The 20,422-nt window shown below is 31.9% G+C and overlaps 1 protein-coding gene across 1 annotated transcript; it reads left to right on the top strand.

The window, feature by feature from the left end:
* Nucleotides 1–7,262: 7,262 nt before the first annotated feature.
* Nucleotides 7,263–18,172, top strand: LOC140433301 (uncharacterized). The gene is made up of 3 exons (XM_072521332.1): nucleotides 7,263–7,574; nucleotides 11,633–11,839; nucleotides 17,793–18,172. The coding sequence occupies exons 1-3, from the start codon at nucleotides 7,360–7,362 to the stop codon at nucleotides 17,986–17,988; spliced, it is 618 nt and encodes a 205-aa protein (XP_072377433.1). The 5' UTR covers nucleotides 7,263–7,359; the 3' UTR covers nucleotides 17,989–18,172.
* The last annotated feature ends 2,250 nt before the right edge of the window (nucleotides 18,173–20,422 follow it).

The raw sequence follows: 20,422 nt of genomic DNA, 5'->3' as shown, positions 1-20,422 counted from the left end.
CTTTGAACTTTATAACTGTTCCAAGTGTTTTCTATCTCTTATTTTCAATTGTTTAGCGCTTTATCTACATTATCATCTAATAATTCATTGTGCTTGATTCGAAATTTTTTTTGGTATATATATATATATATATATACATATATATATATATATATATATATATATATATATATATATATATATATATATATATATAAATTAACTAATGTATCAAAGTCCAATAAGCTCCTCTTTCGACTCTGTTAAGTAACAGAACTGTCTGGGTAATGAAATATATCTGGTCGAGGTGTCAATAGCGGCTTTACCATTTTCAATATGTAACAACTGCATCGAAAACAAACTTGCATTTTGATTTTAGTGCAAAAACACTCGCATGATATTTGTCAATTGTCAATTGGAGCGTCTTTAGATGCCGTCAAAAACTGGATATTGTTAGGCATGTATTTAGTTCATCCGCAGCAGTTAATTAGAGAATTATATATTAAATAAGGAACAGTCTGACAACAGAATCATGGTTCCACCAAAAATGTTTTTGATTGTCAGGAATATCTTTTAAAGTTCTGTCCAGTCTCTGTAATGACTTCTTATGGGCCAATGTACATTCATCCAAAACGATTAATTTGCATACCTGTAAAATCTTCGCCATTGCTCAATTTTTGGCGATGAACATTGAATTTCAAAGAAAATTCAATGTCCAATTTGTCCGGCATCTAATAAAGTTCATTCCAGGCAAAGTCAACGTTAGGGCTACTGCGATCTGATCCGTGCCAATAACAATAAAATTGGTTATGTTTTTTCTATCCATTCTGAAGCAACAACGATCAAATTTAAGATTTGATTTTGATATAATTTATTTGATATTATTTTGTTTGATTGTACCTATTGTATTTAATTCTATTTTATTTTATTTTATTTGACTCTATGTTATTCTATTCGATTTTATTTCATTCTACTTTATTTCATTTTATTGGAATTTATTATATTTTAATTTAATTTAATTTAATTTTATTCTATTTTATTTTGTTTTATTTTATTATAATAAATAGTTTCTTTCTGATCGCTGAATTTAAAATGTACCTAACAATATATATATATATATATATATATATATATATATATATATATATATATATATATATATATATATATATATATATATATTGTTATGTTTCATTTTATCAATCAAAGATAGAATAAAAATTTTATTTCGTTATAGAACGCGGGTACATAAATTTGCAACGCCCTGTATATCGATTTGTAAATATTTATTATATTTATTATATTGTAATATACTTAAAGTTAGTTTTAAGCAGTGGGTTTATCCATAATGAGTTTTACCCTGAAGGACTGAAAAACATTAGTAAATATTTAAATGTGAATAGACAATTGTTTCCCGGTATTTGTAGATATATTTTAAAAGCCTTTTGTTTTGCTTCGCTGAGAAGGCAAAAGCCACCAGGTAGTTTTTGTATTTAGAAAGTATAAGATACAACTGTTATCATTTTAGAAGCGATGCTTGGGTTTTCTGTTGTAAAATGAGAGGCAGGATATAGTAGTTTTCTGATTGGTTAGCGACTTTGGAATGGGGATGAAAAAGAGTGAATGTTTGAAAGTTTGGATTAGAAAAGATTTATTATGTGATGGTCATCCAGGAGAAGCAAGTGAAGTTTTGTGTGGTCCGTTAAGAAGAAAGTACCAGTTTGTTAATAGTGAGAAGTGGTTGGCTGAAAGGTGGAACGAGAGATAGGTCAAAGTTGAGAAGTCGAATACCTCCTTGATTCTATAAAATCCAAGTGAGTAAGTCACAAGAACTATAACTATTAAAAATATTTGCGACACCAAGTAAAAAAAATACTTGGGTCTCAGGAGATTGTTAGTATATGAAAGAGAGGAGAGAATTTTGGAGTTTGTTAAACGAGTACTGGTAAAAGAGGCTTGCTCGTGTTTTGGAGAAAGAGTTGCTGGCATGCTGATAATTGGATACTTAGAACGGAGAAGGCTTTGATTGGTAGCTTAACATAATCAACAAGAGGGAACTGTTTTGGTCGAAAGGAGATATCGTCGTGTGTGATTTAAAAGGTCAGTCAATTATTTTTTGTGACAGAATTTTTGTATGTTTCAAATAAAAGACTCTACACCATCAGAAGATCAAAAATTATTGCTATTTTAAAATACCATAAATTTTATAAAATTTTTTTTTAACGTCAAAGGATAATTATTAATATTGCTTAATAAATTTAAAATTTTTTTTATAATATTCAGAATTTTATATTTTTGAGTACAAAAACATGTGAACAAACATTCCAATTTTTCAAAATTTTCACTGTAATGAAATGTAATTACGAGTATTTTAAGAATATCCAAATTTCTTGTTTATGTTGTTTCATCAATGTTATAAAAAAACAAACCGATAAATATTTGGTAGATTAAAATTAATTTATGTGGTACAATTTTCATTGGGACAGTTAAGCCCATGGAATTTATTTGATAAATCTTAATATTATTTCTTTTGATAATAAAAGATATTTGTATTTGTTTATTTATGTTATTTCTATTTATTTCCTTTTCCTATTTTATCCCAATAAGGAACAATTAAGAAATACTGGAAGCCACGAGAAAAGATAAGTATAACCGAAGCTGATTTAATTTTTTTTTATAATAAAAAGGCACCCTGAGATCATTGTTTTATGTATGATTTTGCGACACTTAGAGAATTAATTACATAATTAATTAAAGAAATTAAATAAAAGGGTAAATATAAAAGTAAGAAAGAGCAGATCATAATATATATATATATATATATATATATATATATATATATATATATACAAATATATATATATATATATATATATATATATATATATATATGTGTGTGTGTGTGTGTGTGTGTGTGTGTGTGTGTGTGTGTGTGTGTGATATGTGACACCAGTTATGTAGTGAATATCTGACCATTAGTTGGTAGTAATCTTATCTTATACCTTATTGTATATTGAGTAATCGGGAATTTATTGAACATGTAAACAAGTTGCATCTTTATTATAATAAAAATTGAGCATTACTAAATTGTAGATGCATTGCGGATGAATCTCCAAAACATTTGCTTTTGAAGTAACTGCTCACAATAATGGTACCTTTTTAATTATTTTTTTACTATCCCCGTTTTTGTAAAACATTGTAAGAGCCTCTTTAAAATCTAACCCAATAAATTAACCTCTCAATTATTTTAATTTTATTTTAAAATACGATTATCCTTCTATGAGGAAAAATAAAAAAAGTATCAGAAAAATCATTAACATAATCAAACTTTTCTATGGAGGATATAAAGCCAAACTGGAATACTCAGGAGAAAGAACATAGGAAATAGCCATAGAAAGTGCAGTCAAACAGAGATGCGTACTGTCCCCTGCCATATTCATTATTATTACAAATTGAATAATGTGAAAAGTAACTGATGATCCAACAGGCATCAGATAGAGCTTATTCAAACAGTAAGAAGATCTTAAATACCAATGTCGGAGTATTCGCAGTATATGCATTTGTCTTTATCTGTCTTTCTAAACCTACGAAGATACGCCCTAAAACACCCATATCCTGTGAGCACTTGCGCCAGGAAGCAATCCAGTCACCTGTGACCACAGTCCACCCAGTCCCTTAGGCTCGGGATCAGCATCTTGGTCCACTTTGCAACATCTGTGTACTAACATTGAAATCATATACAAACAAAAATTGACAAATTAAAACAGTACTCCATACATGATCGGATTCCGAATAAATGATTCTGCGTCCAAATTTTAACCTAGGCCACATATGGCATATATGGCGCCTGTCGTTTTTGTTTCTTCGTAGTTAACCCTGTTTCTAAGACTTAGTTTAAGTAGCGACCATTCCATTCTTCTTTGAGCTAGTCTGAGTTTGGTTGCTGTAGCCTACGTTAAGAAAATGTTTCGGCACCGTAGGTCATGACTGGAAGCACACATTGGTGGAACATCTTCTTGCTTCGTTGCTTTTAAAGATGTCTGATAGAGCTCCATATACGGCCCATACTAAAGGGATTCTTCTTTGCAGTTCAGCAATTTGGTCGTCTCTGGAAATTTGGATTTCATGATCCAAGTATTTATATTTACAAAATATTTGGATTTTCGCTTGGTACCAGATATGTCAAGTATTTCAGTCCAGTACCAATCTTTACAAAATTTATGTTCAAACTAATGTCATTACAGGTGGCAACTTATTAAACATAGTTCTAATCTCTTTTAAGTTATGTGTTAACAAAACAATGTCGTCCGCAAATAATAATGGGAGAGCATTTCGCCGTCGACATTTATTCCTTTGGGTTCCCACTACAATTTTTTTAAAGCATGTTCCAGAACTGCCTTAAAGAATTTGGGAGATAACGTGTCTCCTTGTCTGATTCTTTTTTAAATTTTTGTACCGTTTGTATCTTTGTGTAGTTTTACGGTCATGTTTGCATTATTGTATATATTCGCGATCAGTTTGGAGTACCGATAATCTATGCGACTTTCCTCCAACGCTTTCATTACGCTGTTAATTTCCATCGAATCAAATGCTAAAATCTACGAAAGCCAGGACCAATTGTTGGTTGTATTCGATAGATTTTGCTATAATCCCTTTTATGCAGTGGATATAGTCGTTGGTGCAAAAGGTTTTTTTTCTGAAACCTGCCTGTTTTCTAGGTTGGTAAAAATCCAATTTTGTATCCAGTCTATTTGTTATTATTCTTTGAATAATTTATAGAGGTGGTTAACAGGCTTATGGGTCGGTAATTCTCGAAGTCTGTTGGATCTCCCTTTTTGTGTAATAAGATGGTAAGTTCACATATTTGGTATCAATTATGATAAGCTAGGGGAGTGTAAAAAGGATATACAGATGAGAATAATTAGGGCTTAACATTGTAGCGTTTTATATTTATTATCTATATAATAGTATAAATTCTGTTTTAAGTTTTGTATTCAGTTGTTTCAAAATGTAGATGTTTTTGTCTCTGTTACATTGTCATGTAGAGGATTATTCCGGTTAAGGCTAGGAGGCGAGGACGTTTAAAATAATCAATAAAATGCATGTTGTTTATCTCGTAGTAAAGACGTATTAACGCTGAGAATATTTTTTTTGTCTTTGTTTACATTGAAATCCCCCTATTCTCTGTATGTATTGTGAGGTAAAAAATTTCCAGTTACCCAATTTGAAAGTGGATATTTCAAGATGTTTTTTTGTCGGTCCGTTGCTAAGAGCGAGGTCAAGAAGGGTATTTTGTTTGTTTAGTTCGTAGACCACAAACTGGCTGCGTGACGTGAAGGGAAATTATTTGGCGTTGAATTTTGTAAAATGTAACGCAGATAGGAGTCAAGCAAGAGATTTCAGACTAGAAAGATGTTTGGGCGATTTTGAATCAGGAGTCGATTCATTTTTTTTGTGTTATGTCTTAAGACCGGTGAAAGGTTGGATAATACTCTTTTGCAATAATGTAGTTTAGAACAGAGTATCAACTATAAGATTTGTGCAGTACACCGGAACTGATAAAATTTTAAAAATGATTATATAGGATGTCCCACCAGCTTTGTTGTCGTTTGCCTGCTTGATCCAACCCCATCTATGTCAGATCTTCGTTCCTGAGTGTAGAAATGGTTTCCTTTTTGTTCCAGTTAAGAGTTTTGTCCTTGCAGCTCCAATCCCAGAGATAGTAGCAAGTTTTTTCAAAGTTAAGTGGCAAAGTTTGTGAATTAAGGTAACAATTAACATATTAATTTTTCCAAATTAAATAGACATTATTTTTGATAATTGATAATTGCTTTCATAAAAATAAAAGAATTTGTAATATTGAAAGTTTTATATTGTTTTAGAGGCGTGGCCAACAAAATGTCATAATTTATTCTGTCTTCAATGTTATGTTGACATATGACATTTTGGCTTAAATCTGCTGTTTTTGTAAAACAATTTTAATTTGATTATTATATAGAAAAGATATTTCATATATAAGGTTAAATTTTAAGATATTTTCATAAACAAGGATATCCTTAATTTTTAATAATCTAATTTGGCCATATTATTAAATAACCTAGGAACCATTTCGAAAATTGTTGTAGCAATCTCGTTTGTAAACAGAAAAGCACGTAAGTTTTTGTTAATTTTGTTATTATGTTATTTAGTATGCTTCTTGTGCAATCTGTATTTTTGATAACTGTTTGTTTGAGACAAAAATAAACGTTTAATTTGTTTCTCCAACCATTTTGTTTATTTTAGTTTAAAAAAATCTCCTAACTCCTGTTTGTGTTTCTTTATTTTAGGAAGGAAGAACCTTTCTTTCCTCCAGCAAGATTAGGATCCTTCAAAGTGGCGCCCTTATCCTAAATTGCTAGAAGCCCTTTCTTGTTGTTTTATTTGCCCAGTTATCCAGGAGATTTATGTAAGTATCCCATTGTTTCATTTTCTGGTAGTTACTCCAATCCGACACCCTTGTCATTCACTTATCCACGACCCCAGCTCTCCAGTTAACCTCTGAGTGCCGTTCGCAGAAGTAACGATTGTTTTGCTTGCCCTATCTTCGCCCCCCATAATTTCTGTCCCCAATTTTCTACCCCCATAATCTTACTCTGAGGTAAGCAAATATATCATTACAACATGCATTAAATGCTTTAAAGAAAATTGGACAAGCAACTGAAATATCGGAAACAACAATAATTAAAACCTATTATAGCTGCATCAAAAGTATACTATTTTGCGGAGCAGAAACATGGAACCATAACGAAACTATAATTAAAAAACTATAAACTTTTGTAAACAAATCTTTAAGAAAGACCCTGAAAATATTCTTTGTATTATTATAAAGAGGATTAATCATACCTTGAGGAAATATCAAAATAACATCGAGAAAAGCACTTAAATGTAACCCGTGAGGGAGGGGAGACAGACAGGAAGACTAGAGAACCACAACCGAGAACAAGAAAATAAGATGGGGTGAAGTGAAAAATAGAGTTTATTGAGGAAGTGAATAAAAAAGAAGATGCGCTGACTCGGCCAACCAACCATCTTACACTTTTGGACAAGAAAAACACAAGCGCCCAATACTCCACAAGCAGAGATGTCACTAGAGAGATTATTTAAACTTATAAAATAGACACAACGTTTGAAAAGACAAATTAAATAAACCAAACTTAAATAGGACGAAAATCTTATTAACTGGCTGCAAATGAAACGTTACAATTTTTATTACTAAAATGAAAAAGAAGTAGTAAAGCTTATCTATTGATTGTCAACAAATGACAACTACTAGAAAATTTAATATTTAATACGATTCCATATATTTGTTAAATTCTTTAGTGTTTAATTTTTATATTAAAAATGGCATACTTAAATGAAAGTCATCCAGAAGTATTTTTCGCTATTCCGAGACCTGGAGGAATAGCTAAAATAGATCTTCCCGAATTTGCTCAACCAGGAAGGGAGATTAGAACATCCAAAGGAACGTTAGTATCTGGAAGAACTCTTCGATCTACTAGATCTATAAGATCCAGAGGATCAACAAGGTCGAAAAGTGGATTTCCAGTAGAAGAATTGTAAGCATTAATTTGTTTTAAAATACCTGTAAGATGTGGACGGTACCCGTAGTTATTTAGTTATATATTTCGTTAGTACTTTTAGTGTAGTTTCTATGCTAGTTAATACTTCCAGGTTTAGTATATGCACTGGCTTTATACTTCCGTTAAAGGGCCTACCTAATTTTCTTTCGACGTTTTCAAGCACAAACGTTTTTGTTTAAACCAAAAATTCTTGGTCATTCCTTGTAAGTTTTCCCAATGTTTAGATTTTTTGTGAACTAATTTTCTTTCGATCTTTCCCAGCACTAAGGTGCTACTCATTCCGCAGAAGGAATTATGTCTCATATAAGATGGATTTGCACCTCTTTTGGCTAATAACTTGATGATTTATTTTCTCTAGAGCTCTGGTATGACCTAGAATCAATAATTGAGAAACTAAATTTTTCTTGCTTAGATTACATAATTTCCTCAAAGATTTCCACACCAATTCAGGGTAGGTTACGTCTAATTTCACTGGTATAATGGCAGCTTGACTATGAGACATTATGATATCTCTTGTTGCTGACACTTTTTCTCCAAGTTTATCTTGGTGCATCCCCCAGTGGCTAAGTTTCCGCTTAACAGATACTTGCGATTTTGTCCAGGCTTCCTGAGTGGTTAGTTCGAAGCCCGTACTCGCCTATTTTCATGTTACCACCGTGTAACATGTACTACACAGGTAGAATGAAGTATAATGGATAGCAAAACTAGTAATTTAATGCTTACTATTTTTAACATACCTTGTGTCATATGCTTGAAAGTTTATATTATTCCAGTAACAGTTGTGTTGCCCACACGTCAGTTTTTCCAAGATCTATAAGTTATAGTCTCTAGTCCAGTCTGCTGTCATGAAGTGGGTCTAGTGTCATGGGTCTAGTGTATTTTAGAGGCTTACTGCTGTCTGGTATATCTCCTTGCAATGCAAGCTAAGATAGCCCCATTCACCTGATCTTTTTGCGAAATTAAATTTCTGTCAGATTTTACTTCTTTAATTTGCAAGGTTGTCATTCCACCAGGGTACTTTCTTGCTGAAAGTCCTTACTATCTCCAGACAATTGTCTTCAAACGTCGATTTGACAACTTCTTGAAATTGTTTTAGCAGCCACGTCTGGATCCAGTGTATAATTATCGTCTCTTTAATCCATCCAAAACAATACCATAAATTATCGGTAAGGAACACTTGCAAAAAAGCCCTATGGCGAACTGGATCATTCCAGCGCCATAGTCTTGTCCCTAGAGTCTACACATCGTAAAATATGTAGCATATCTTTACTTTTAACAGTTACTTTAGACTAGGATGTTTTAATGCTATTTTTACAACTCTTTCTGAGATGGATAGGAAGTAGGTTACATATTTTTTATATTTTATTTAAAAAAATAAGTATACAGTTTATCAGTTTCTTGATTTTTATTATTTTAGCTAATTAGTCTTTGGGGTTTTTGGAGTTTAAAAGTTACAATCCTAAAACACACAACACAAACTACATAATTATATATACAAAATATTTACATCTTTCAAATTACAAAATTAGAAATTATTTTATTTCTTTTTCACAGCTTTCTATATAGAGCTCTTTCCGAGTTTATTAATACTGGCCATTCTCTTCTATTCTGTACATACTGTAGCGTGTTTAAATAAAACCAGCAAACAGCGTTATAATTTATGTAAATCTATTTATTTTTAAGCTTACAGTACGATAATATCTTATCAACTAACTAAATACCAACAGATTTATTCGAGAATCATCTGGAAAAGTCCATCTCTATTCGCCTCGTCGGTAGCTTCTCGAAGGCAGGCGCTATTGATAACATTATCCATGGCTACCAGGATATATTTATTTGCATCATTTGTTCCTGGAAATGGACCTGCGATGGCGATTGCCACCCTTCTCATAGGACTACCAACATTGTACTATTTCATGTGTGCCCTCTTTTTACCAACTGGACTATTACTGGTTGCACACAGTTCACATTTCCGACATCATCTTTTTACATCATTTTTACAGTTAATATTAAGTCTTCGTAATAAAAAAGTGTCCACCTTATGCACCGTCATGCAACTCACGCAATACTTCTGATACTCTACTTTTAGTTAAAATTAACTGAAGCTTGGATTGTGTACCATCATCGTTATCCAAGGTTCTATATACAAGAACATATTTTAGTACGAGGGAATTCCATTGGCTCCAGTAGGATTTGACTTCTGGACTACATACACTTAGGTCTTGTCAAGAAGGTCTTTCACCTCGTCGCATTCAATCCAATACTCTTTTTATATATGGATTATCTGCTTGGGCATCTTGTAGCTGTTGAGGCTGCCATTGATCGTTAATGATGGTGGTTCGTCTTACAGGGAAAAGTCGTTTCTCTAATTTACGACTGCGATTACAATTTGCACTGCATTACAGAGCATTAGCATTTGACTGAACTTTTCTGCTCCGGTGTTTGATCTGTTTTAGCTTTCTGAGTCTTGTATTATTTTCTTGTAGTTTACGGTGAATGTTACTTACCTTGCCACCATTCCAACATCTGGGCTCGCATCTCTTCGGCATCGTGTTACGAACTATATTCTATACGGTTTCTTCCAGTCGTTTATCGTTTTGTTAATCGCCTTCTTCAAAGGTTCGTACTCGATAGCTCCGTGAAGCTTGACTAGCTGTTTCGTGCTCAAAGGCAATGACGAGCGCTTAATCTAAAACTTTCAATCTTGCTAGTCGTAAAGCTTTCTATAGTTCATTGTCTCTCAACCTATTGACGAAGGTATCTACAGCAATTTCTTCCAATATGTTGTGTGGTGCCTCTGGATAACCAACATCTGCTTTTTACTCTTGCAAATTTTCACTTATTCGTTGAATTCTACTTCTTAGTTGTGCTTTGTAGACTTATTGTAGATGGGCATCTCCATAGTGTTTTCTAGTCGAATGAACAGGGTTTGGTAACATACTATGTAAAGTAAACTACTGCATTAACTTATGGTAGCACCTTCGTATTGATTATTATGCTCTCTAATTGTTTGTTCTTATCTTAAACGTCGCTGACATTTTTCTGTATCTTATCGAATGTTCTAGAAATTTCTTCAAATTTTTCATTGTCCTGGTTCACATATTTCGTTAATTATTTCTGAATATTTCTTTAATTATTTAAGAAACATTTTTGAATTTATGGTTGAATCTTCTAGAAACATTTTCAAATTTTTCATCAATTATTTTCGTTAAAACTGCTTCTTTTGCTGACTGAAACTGGAATGTCTCTGGGTCATCTCCACTTTTGTTGAGAACATCCTTTAGTAGTTCTTGACGGATCTTCTTGGACCCGCTGCAGTCTTCATCACGTTCTTCTAGTTGCTCACGCAACTGTTTCACTGAAAGTTTTACTAGCAGCATCTTTGGTAAGGTACAAACCTACTTCCCAAAGGTTCTTTCTAATAAAAATCACTACCGAACTACGGATGTTCTCGTCGAACAATACTTTTAAAAAGTTCTTAAGTCTTTTTCAAAAGTCACTTTTTAATTTATTTTTAAACAAATAAATTACCTTACACCGTAACACCACTGTATCGTGTTTAAATAAAACCAGCGGTTCTACTTTATGTAAATCTATTTATTTTCAAGCTTACTGTACGATAATATCTTAGAAACTTACTTAACTCATAACAGCGCTGCATATAAATACCAAAACTATTATTCGAGAATGATCTGGAGTAGTCCATTTCTAGAGAGCCTCATCGCTAGCTTCTCGAAGGCAGGCGCTATAGATAACGCCATTGATCGTATGTTCTGGATTCGTCCTTCTGAGAAATGTGACACGTACCATGCATCAGAGGTATGCTATTTCGTTACAATACTCTTCATATTTTGATACTTTTTAAATATTCTTGAACATTATTACTCCATATGCTTTTCGTACTTTTTCCTTTCTTCCCGGATTTCTTGCAAAAGTGGACAATAAAACAAACTTATTCTCCAATTAATAATTTTTCCATATAAGATAATAATTATTAGAAACACAACAGTGTCATTATTTGTTTAATATTTTAGTTTCAAAGTTAGTCCAGGATATACCACAAGAGATTATCGGGTAACCACTGCTATGGTATCGTCCCCGTGGGTACTGTTCGATAACTCTTTTGAATTTCCCAAGCCTCCAAACCCAGCACAAGATGCTATGGATCTTTTAGCAATAACATTAAGTACGGTCATGCTGTTGGCAGCTGGTCATGCAGAAATTCCAAAAGAGCATCAAAGGTACTTTAATAATAGAAATTTTATGTATGTGGATATTGTAAAAGTTTTTCTATTTACACGTTAAGTTCAAAGTAGTTTTCCAAGAAGCCAAGATATTTGTATTTCGAAACAATAGATATGACATTTCCATTTAACAACACCTTGATCTTGCTGATACTTAGAAATTTTAAACCAAATGTATTTGCCAAGATTAAATATTATATGGAGTGGAATAATGCAATCATCCAAGTATGTTTTTTTATCATGTATAAATAATAATATCGTCTAAATATCTGGAAACCACAACTTATATGTAAAACCACATGTACATTAATTAGAAGAGTAGATCATTATCATCATCAGTGGTGCTACAGCTCTAGTTGAGCCTTGACCTTCCCCAGTCTATTTCGCCAGTCGTTTCTGTTCATCGCCAACCGTTGCCAATTTGCCGCGCCGATTTTCTTTGCGTCCTCGTTCACACCGCCCCTGCATCTCAGTCGTGGTCTGCCTCTACTCCTATTTCCCACTGGGACCGATAATAGAGTTCGTCTGAGTGGGTAATTTTCATTTGCTCTTGACACATGTCCAGCCCATCTAAGCCTACCTATTTTTATGAAGGATATTACATCTCTACCATTTACTATTTTTTTATACTTCTCGTACAATTCGAAATTATATCGCCTTCTCCAAATACCATTCTCAAAGAATGCGCCCATTATTCTTCTTAGTATCTTCCTTTCGAAGACGAGCAGAAGATTTGCGTCTGTTTTGGAGATGGTCCATGTTTCTGACCCATATGTCAGCACTGGTAGGATGAGTGTTCTATATATTATTAGTTTGGTTTTCTGGCTTAAATTTCTGTTTTTTAGCTGCTTGCTTAGTCCAAAATAACATTTGTTTGCTAGCAGTACTCTCCGTTTTACTTCTTCAGATGTGTCATTATCGTTTGTTATGAGAGAACCCAAATATGTAAACTTATTTACTACCTCAAAATTATATTGGTCTATACTGAAGTTTTCTTCGGCGTTTCTAGCTCTATCTCTGTTATTTGGAATAGATGCTAACATTTTGGTTTTTTCCTCGTTTATTTTAAGGCCCATATTTTGTGCGGCTGTCAAGAAGGTGGAAGTCATCTCTTTAAGTCCTCGTGTAGTACGTGCGATCAAATCCAGATCGTCAGCGTAAGCCATAATCTGCGTTGATTTATTAAAGATTGTTCCCCTATTGTGTAACTCGGCATCTCTTCTAGTCTTTTCTAACGCTATGTTAAAGAGAAGGCACGCCAGCGCGTCTCCCTGCCTTAACCCTGCATATGTTTCAAACGCTTGTGACATATCGCCTTGTATTTGCACTCTGCAGATCACTTTACTCATATGTAGTTGTTTTTACGAGCCTTATTAATTTATGGGGAATGTTAAGTTCATTCATGGCTTCGTATAATTTACCTCTTAGGACGCTAGAAGAGTAGATATAATTGTTAATTATTTATGTAAATAATAATTACATATAAAATATATATAAACACTTATAGCGTACAATATTATACAGTGTGTCCGTAAAGTATGGAATAAATTCGATATTTCCTAAATGAAAAGCCTTTTTAAAAAAATCTAAAATACGTCGATTTTTAAATTTAATGTTCTACATTTTACAATAAAATTTCATTATACAAGGTGATACACATTACAGTGATGACGTCATCGGCTCTTTTTTAAGTATTTTAGGACATTTTTAGATCGATAAAAATGAGCTGATTTCAAAAAAGAATAATACTTGGGTCTAATGGATATAATTTAAAAGATATGGGCTTAGAAAATAAACAATTTATTATCAATTGCAAAAAAGTAGCCTACTTCTAGTTTTTGGTAAACTGTAATTATTTTTAGTAACATTCAATAAAAATTAAGTAGTACAATAATTGTATTAATTCGTAAATGTTCTGTATTATTGCTTAGAATTAATTTTAAGTAGAAATGGATTTGAGTTAAAGCAAAGAATTGAAATACTCATGATGATTGGGTATGGAGACAAATCGCGAACTCAGATGGAAGTGTGTAATTTATTTAATGATAAATATGCAGAAATACCCATCACGCAGTCAACAGTAAGTAAGATTAAAAAGAAATTTCGAGAAACTGGTACGGTTGAAAATGCACGCAAATCAGGTCGTCCCTCTGTAAATTATGTTACAACATTCTATGTTCTACTTGCTTTTGAAGAAGATGCGCACACTTCTGTTCGTAAGGTTTAACTGGATGCGGAAACATCATACACAATACCCCCAAAAGGTAAACGTATGGCATGGCATTGTAAGAAATAATATCATTGCATCCTATTATGTCGAAGGTAATTTATACGGGCCAGCATACCTTCAGTTTTTAAGTAGGTATCTCGTACCTACTTTAGTTAATTTATTTCCCAGTACAATTAATCTTGAAACAATATTTCTCAAGAAAGCATAAACAAGGTTCTACAAGAATTTGTACAATATTTGGGTTACTGTCAAATGCAACAAGGGCTACAATTCGAACATTTAAGATTAAGTCATGTATTAATTACTGGATTACTTTCAAGTTATTTATTATAATTTATTTTTAATTTATTAATATTATAAATCAATAAAAATTAATTTTGTAAGCGCATATCTTTCAAATTATATCCGTTAGACCCCCCAGTATTACTTTTTTGGAATCAGCTTATTTTTATCGATCTAAAAATGTCCTAAAATACAGGCTGTTACATTTAAAAAAGATACGATGACGTCATCACTGTAATGTGTATCACCTTGTATAATGGAATTATATTGTAAAATGTAGAACATTAAATTTAAAAATCGACGTGTTTGAGATTTTTTTAAAAATGCTTTTCATTTATCTAATGTAGTCCATACTTTACGGACACACTGTATATACGATACGTTGTTCACTCTCTTTTTATATATCCTTATAATGGGCAAAATAAAAGAAACTTTCAAACAAACAAACAAACATTGTGTTTTTTGTAATAACTAAGTGACAGGGATATAATTTATCAAAAATTAGTAATCACGGCGTCATTTTTACGGTAGTTTTTTTAGTTTTGTGGAGGTACATATATGTACCACTAAGTGCTTCCAGAAAAAAAGGTTTCAAAGTTTGGTTGTATATATTGTTGTGGTTTGGACTTGGTCGACAATATTTAAAATATCAGAATATGATTTAATTTTATCGACCAATAAATTCAACCTTTTAAAATATGAATAGAATAAGTTTTCTTGTTAAAAACCCAGTAAATAAAATGAGTAATGGTTTTTGTTGAAAATTCCAAAAGGCAGAGAGATTATGGGTAAATTCTTTGAATGCCTAAGTAGAAATCTTTGTATACAAACATTCAACATTCAAGACTATAGATTATATGGAAGCGTTTAGGAAGATAAACCATATCGATTTTTAGATGCTTTTATTTGATAAGGATGTACACGAAAACGGAGATTTGTTTATGGGAATTGGAAATTTCTAATGATTTAATTTGTGACGTTCAAAAAGTTGTCTACTAAATAAGTTGAAATGTGATTGTTTGAAAATACTGGCGTGGTGTAAATGATGCTAGGTGATGATTGGTCAAAAGGGAAAGAGTGGAACTTAAGAGACGCCGAGAGAGTTTTGCTGGCATAATACCGACATTGTGTTCTGAAGAGTGGAACGAGTGGTTTGGAAGTTGGCAAGCCATAGCCTGCAGTAACAAAAAAAAGTTTATTCGTGAATGATAATAATAATTGTGCATATTGTTTTAAAGTGTCTGTCGAACGTGCCGCAAGAAGTGCATAATAGTTCACATAGAAGATACTGCCTGAAAAATTATAAACCGATGTAGCATAGATGTGTAACGCTAATTGAGAGAGTGAAAGTCCTTTCAATTAGTAAGGAAGTGTGTCCTATGGTATAAGATTATCCAGAGAGACTTTCAAACAGCTCAGGGGAACGGGGTTTTTGCACAGCATCCAAGGATACAGCAGCAAGCCGGCAGAACATAATCAAGGAGCCATTAGAAAGAGTGTGTGAATTGAAAAAGGTCCGTCTGATTTAAAATAGAACAAGGATTTCCAACCACATTCATAACGAAGACATAATCAATCTAAATTTTGTCATTTTATTTAGTTTGTTTGTTTTCATAACAAATATAAAATTAATTTCTGAGATCTTCTTCTTTTATGTACGAATCAAAATTAATATTGATAATTGGTGTATAAACAGTAAAGAATTTTAGATTTATTCATATGTAGTAGAGCATAGGGTATATGTTTATGTTTTAATTAAAATTTATATTTGATTTGGTAATTTAATAAATGGTACGATAATTTATTATCATAAATTTATTAAATTTCATTTATCTTCCCATTTGTTCGTTTTCTTCTCAAAGGACACCATAAATATTACTTGGAACCTACGTAGAGTAATTAGAGATAAAAAATCTTTAGCACTGAGATCATAAATTAATTAAAACAATTTTTATTTGTCTTGCAAAATTAAGCTTTAAGTAAAATTAAAGTTAGTATGAAAAACAGCAACAATGGACACAGTTTGCAATTCATAATAACTGGCGCCCAACGTGGGGCGAGAACAAGTAACAATTTTCATTTGAGAAGAAAGACAATTGGGAAAATAAATTCAATAGTGGTTAAGAGTTTATTGGTCGAGTTAAAATTTTTGATATATTATTTTCATATGATATTTGATATTTATTGACATTTAAAAATTACAACAACTACATTTAACAATTTTGATAACATTTTATAAACATTTATTTCTTGATAATTTATTTTTTGTGCCATGGAAAAATTTAGCGTATTTGCAACATATAGAGAAAATTGTTAAAGTTTTGACATCCGGAGGGTAGATTCCATTAAATAAGAATTTTATATCTGGTAAGGAAGAAGTTTTTTGTAAATAAACACAAAATGTATAGTACAAGAAATAAAAGTAAGGAAAGCCAAAGACAAGAAGAAACTGTAGAACAAGAAGATATGTTAGAAACCACAATGATAGAGACAGAAAGTAAATAATTGTCAGGAATAGAGAAGATTTTACAAATGATGCAAGTACAGTCACAGAAAATGGAAGTAAATCAACAGGAAACATTAAAGAAAATGGATGAAACAAAACAAGCATCCTATGTAACCTATCAAGCGTAGACTAGCAATGGCCCGAGCCGCAACAGCTAAACTGATAAAAATTTGGAAAGACCGAACAATAACAAGGAATATTAAGCTCAGGTTGGTCAATGCCCTAATTTTTCCTATTGCTACATACGCAGCTGAAACTTGGTCACTCAAAAAAAATCGATAGGAATAAGATCCAAGCCTTCGAAATGTGGCTCCATAGAAGAATTCTATTCTAAGAGCTTCATATAAAAGATAGGTTATTAAAAAAAATAAAAGGAGCAAACCTAATTTACTTCGGCCACATAGCTAGAAGAACGGGAACCATAGAACTATTGGTAGTAGAAGGAAAAATAGAAGGCCGAACACTAAGAGGAAGATCTTCAACACGATGGGTAGACCAAATGAAAACTCTGGTGGGAAAATCCTTACATGGAGCAGTCCATATGATACAGGATCGCAGCCAATGGAGGCCGCAAGCCAATAATATTTAGAGTATCACCAAGCCCTGACAGGGGCTCAAGGAATGAGGAGGAGGAAAAATGTGAGTTTGATTAACTACGTTATGAACGTAGTGATCTTCCAGTAGGATCTTAGACTAAAAGGATTAAAACAAATGCAAAATATATTAATAGAAATAAAGTTTAAAATCTAGGAAGCGATAAAAATCGTAGTAATTTTATTAAATTACATAGGAAAACGTTAAATAAGAAAATAAAACATTATATCAAAATAAATTTTTTTTGGGTAAAAGCGGTAGCTAAACTAAATAAAAAAGCTATAAATATTCTATTAATTAAGATAAATCTCTTATCATTGAGTTGTTTTCTATTTCAGGTGGACTTTAAGTTACTTAGAAAATGTCAGGGATCAATTTGGAAATAATCCTCCCAATGTAAGAGGAATTATCAACCATATGAAGATGTTAGATCCGGAATTAAAGTCATTTAACGATAACGACAAAGTTAATAATGCTACAGAAGAAGTCGAGGCTGAGTCCGGATTAGAAACTGGAACTGAGCCTGCCTCTTAAGAAGAAAGAGTATATGACTATTACATATTGAATACCACTAATTACTTTGTAAAAACTATATTATAAAGTAAAATTTAAAAAAAAAACATTTTATACAGAAATATAATGAGAATTATAATTTAAACGAGAAATATAATTTAAATAATAATTTTCAAATATATAATAAAAATTATATATTCAATAAAATACTTCAGAAGAATTATTATCTTCTACAACAAAATTCAAATAATTTATATCGTCTCTACTCAAAAATAAAATAATACGTCACGAAAAAATAATCTTATATACTAAAACACTAAGCCCTTTTCTTGTCCACCACTTAACTCAAAAACCATATTAGATAATTAAAATATTTTTTCGGAATATTATTAGTATTACGTATGAGATTGTTAAGATATACTTTTGGTACAAAAATTCAGTTCCGGTTTTGAGATGACCGGAAGTTAAAATTTACTTTAAGTTTTAGACCCCACAATGTATATATGGATCGAAAGGTCTCGTCGAGACGAATCTAAATATGTACTTCCGATTGCGATCCGACACCGGAAGTGACCCTAAACGCGCATAAAACGTCAAGATAGAGCAAATCTGACACCGGATTCGTGATCAGCATGCAAAACTAACTGCTAAATGGTAACATTGTAACAAAAAACATTGTTTTCGACGAAATATTTCGTGATATTTAATACACTTTTTACTTGCATTATTATTGATGAATGTTATGTATATTCTTGCTTATATTGTTTGTATTGATCTCTTAATTTTTCTCGCAAAATAAAAATTTCATTTAAAAAACTCGATGTCGAGTTGGTCCGCTAGTGTTTATTAAACTTTCAAAAACAAACATGACTTGTAAAAAAAATAAATAATAAACATTGTTTATTCATACTCAAAATTTTTATTAATAAAAAATCATAATGACACATACTGTCATTAAAAATCTTATACCTTAAAACATATTGCAGTCATTTATATAGTTTAAATAATAGTCAATATAGAAATTCTTTAATCAAAACTTTAATATCTCTCAAAAAAAATTGAAAATAAAATGATTCACTCATAAAAATCTTTGTTTAAGAACATGGGTCCTTTAAACACTCATATGTATTCGAAAGCTCTCATACGTAAAAAATAAAAACATACCTCAAAGACTGCGAACCAAAGTGTTTAATTCCTGTATCCTACCTGTACTTACATATGGAACTCAAACCTGGACATTCACTAAAATAAACATGGAAAAGATCAGAAAAACTCAGAGAAGACAATGAGACATTCGAAATAGAACAAAAGTAAAAGATGCTGTTGAACAGGCAGCTAAACTGAAATGGACTGGACATAATGAACGTCTTAAGGATGGCCGATGGAATAAAGAAATCGAAAATTGGCGGCCATATGAAGCCAAAAGACCATGAGAAAGACCGCAAATGCGCTGGAGCGACGATATTAAAAGAACTGCAGGACCAATGTGGAAACGCCTTACAAACAACAGAGATAAATAGCGAGAATTAGGAGAGGCCTATATTCGGCAACCCGAAGAGAGAGAAGGGCTTAAAAAAATGTATTCGAAGCGATAAAAATTAACAATTCTCTAGACATAGTATTGAAGATACAGGCCAGTTATAGAAAAATAGCATGCTACAGAGTTATAGTTTTTCATATTTTCAGTTGTGCTTTGTCAAAGCTTTGCTAATGGTCTTTTAATGTTCAACAGTAGTTTCGCCGCAGATAAAATTGCCAGGATGTCATGTAACGAATTTTTCCGGCTTTTATTATTTATTTTTTTCTACTCGTATTTATATTTTCTACTCGCCTCCCCTCACTGGTTTCGGCGTGAGGGGGCGTGTCGTCGTTTGTAGCTTTTCTTTTTTCGTGATTTGCGGGAAGGGTGTTTGTGGATTTTAATATTAGTATTCCTGTTTTGATAATTTTTAGTCCTTCTTCTATCTGACTAAAATTATTTGGATGATTGCTAATTATTTGGATGAAATGTCTTCTTCTTAGAATATAATATATAATAATATTTTATTATTTATTTTCTTGTGGGCTTTGTATTTTCTATACTACTATTTCTACATTCATTGTTCTTCCCTGGTACCCAGTTTTATTATATTTTACCTCTTTGTAGAAATTTTTTATTTCGTTTTTCTTGCAATTTTTGTCAATATGCTTTACTTTATCATCCATATACTTTCTTTTTCGCACCCTTAGGATTTTCTTTACCTTTCTAGATAATTTTTAATCTCAAATCTGATATTTTTTTGAACTTTGTTCTACAATATTGTGTTTGTCACTTTCAAGAACTTTTGGTGTATGTTACTTACAGTAGCACTATCTTGTTTGGCGTAGGTTTCTTATATATCATTTTGATAATCATGCACTACCTTAAATTTCCGCAATTTTTCAAAATTAAATTTACCTTGCACTTTCGTTTTCC

The sequence above is a fragment of the Diabrotica undecimpunctata genome, chromosome 2 (genome assembly GCF_040954645.1).
Source record: "Diabrotica undecimpunctata isolate CICGRU chromosome 2, icDiaUnde3, whole genome shotgun sequence".
Lineage (NCBI taxonomy): Eukaryota > Metazoa > Arthropoda > Insecta > Coleoptera > Chrysomelidae > Diabrotica > Diabrotica undecimpunctata.
Note: the sequence above shows the minus strand (reverse complement) of the source record. Positions and strands in the feature narration are given on the sequence as shown.

Excerpts from the sequence above, each read along its gene's own strand:
- LOC140433301 (XM_072521332.1), top strand. The coding sequence starts at position 7,360 with ATGGCATACTTAAATGAAAGTCATCCAGAAGTATTTTTCGCTATTCCG. Across the intron at positions 7,575-11,632 it reads GGATTTCCAGTAGAAGAATT|TTTCAAAGTTAGTCCAGGAT; the intron begins GTAAGCATTAAT and ends TTAATATTTTAG. Across the intron at positions 11,840-17,792 it reads ATTCCAAAAGAGCATCAAAG|GTGGACTTTAAGTTACTTAG; the intron begins GTACTTTAATAA and ends TTTCTATTTCAG.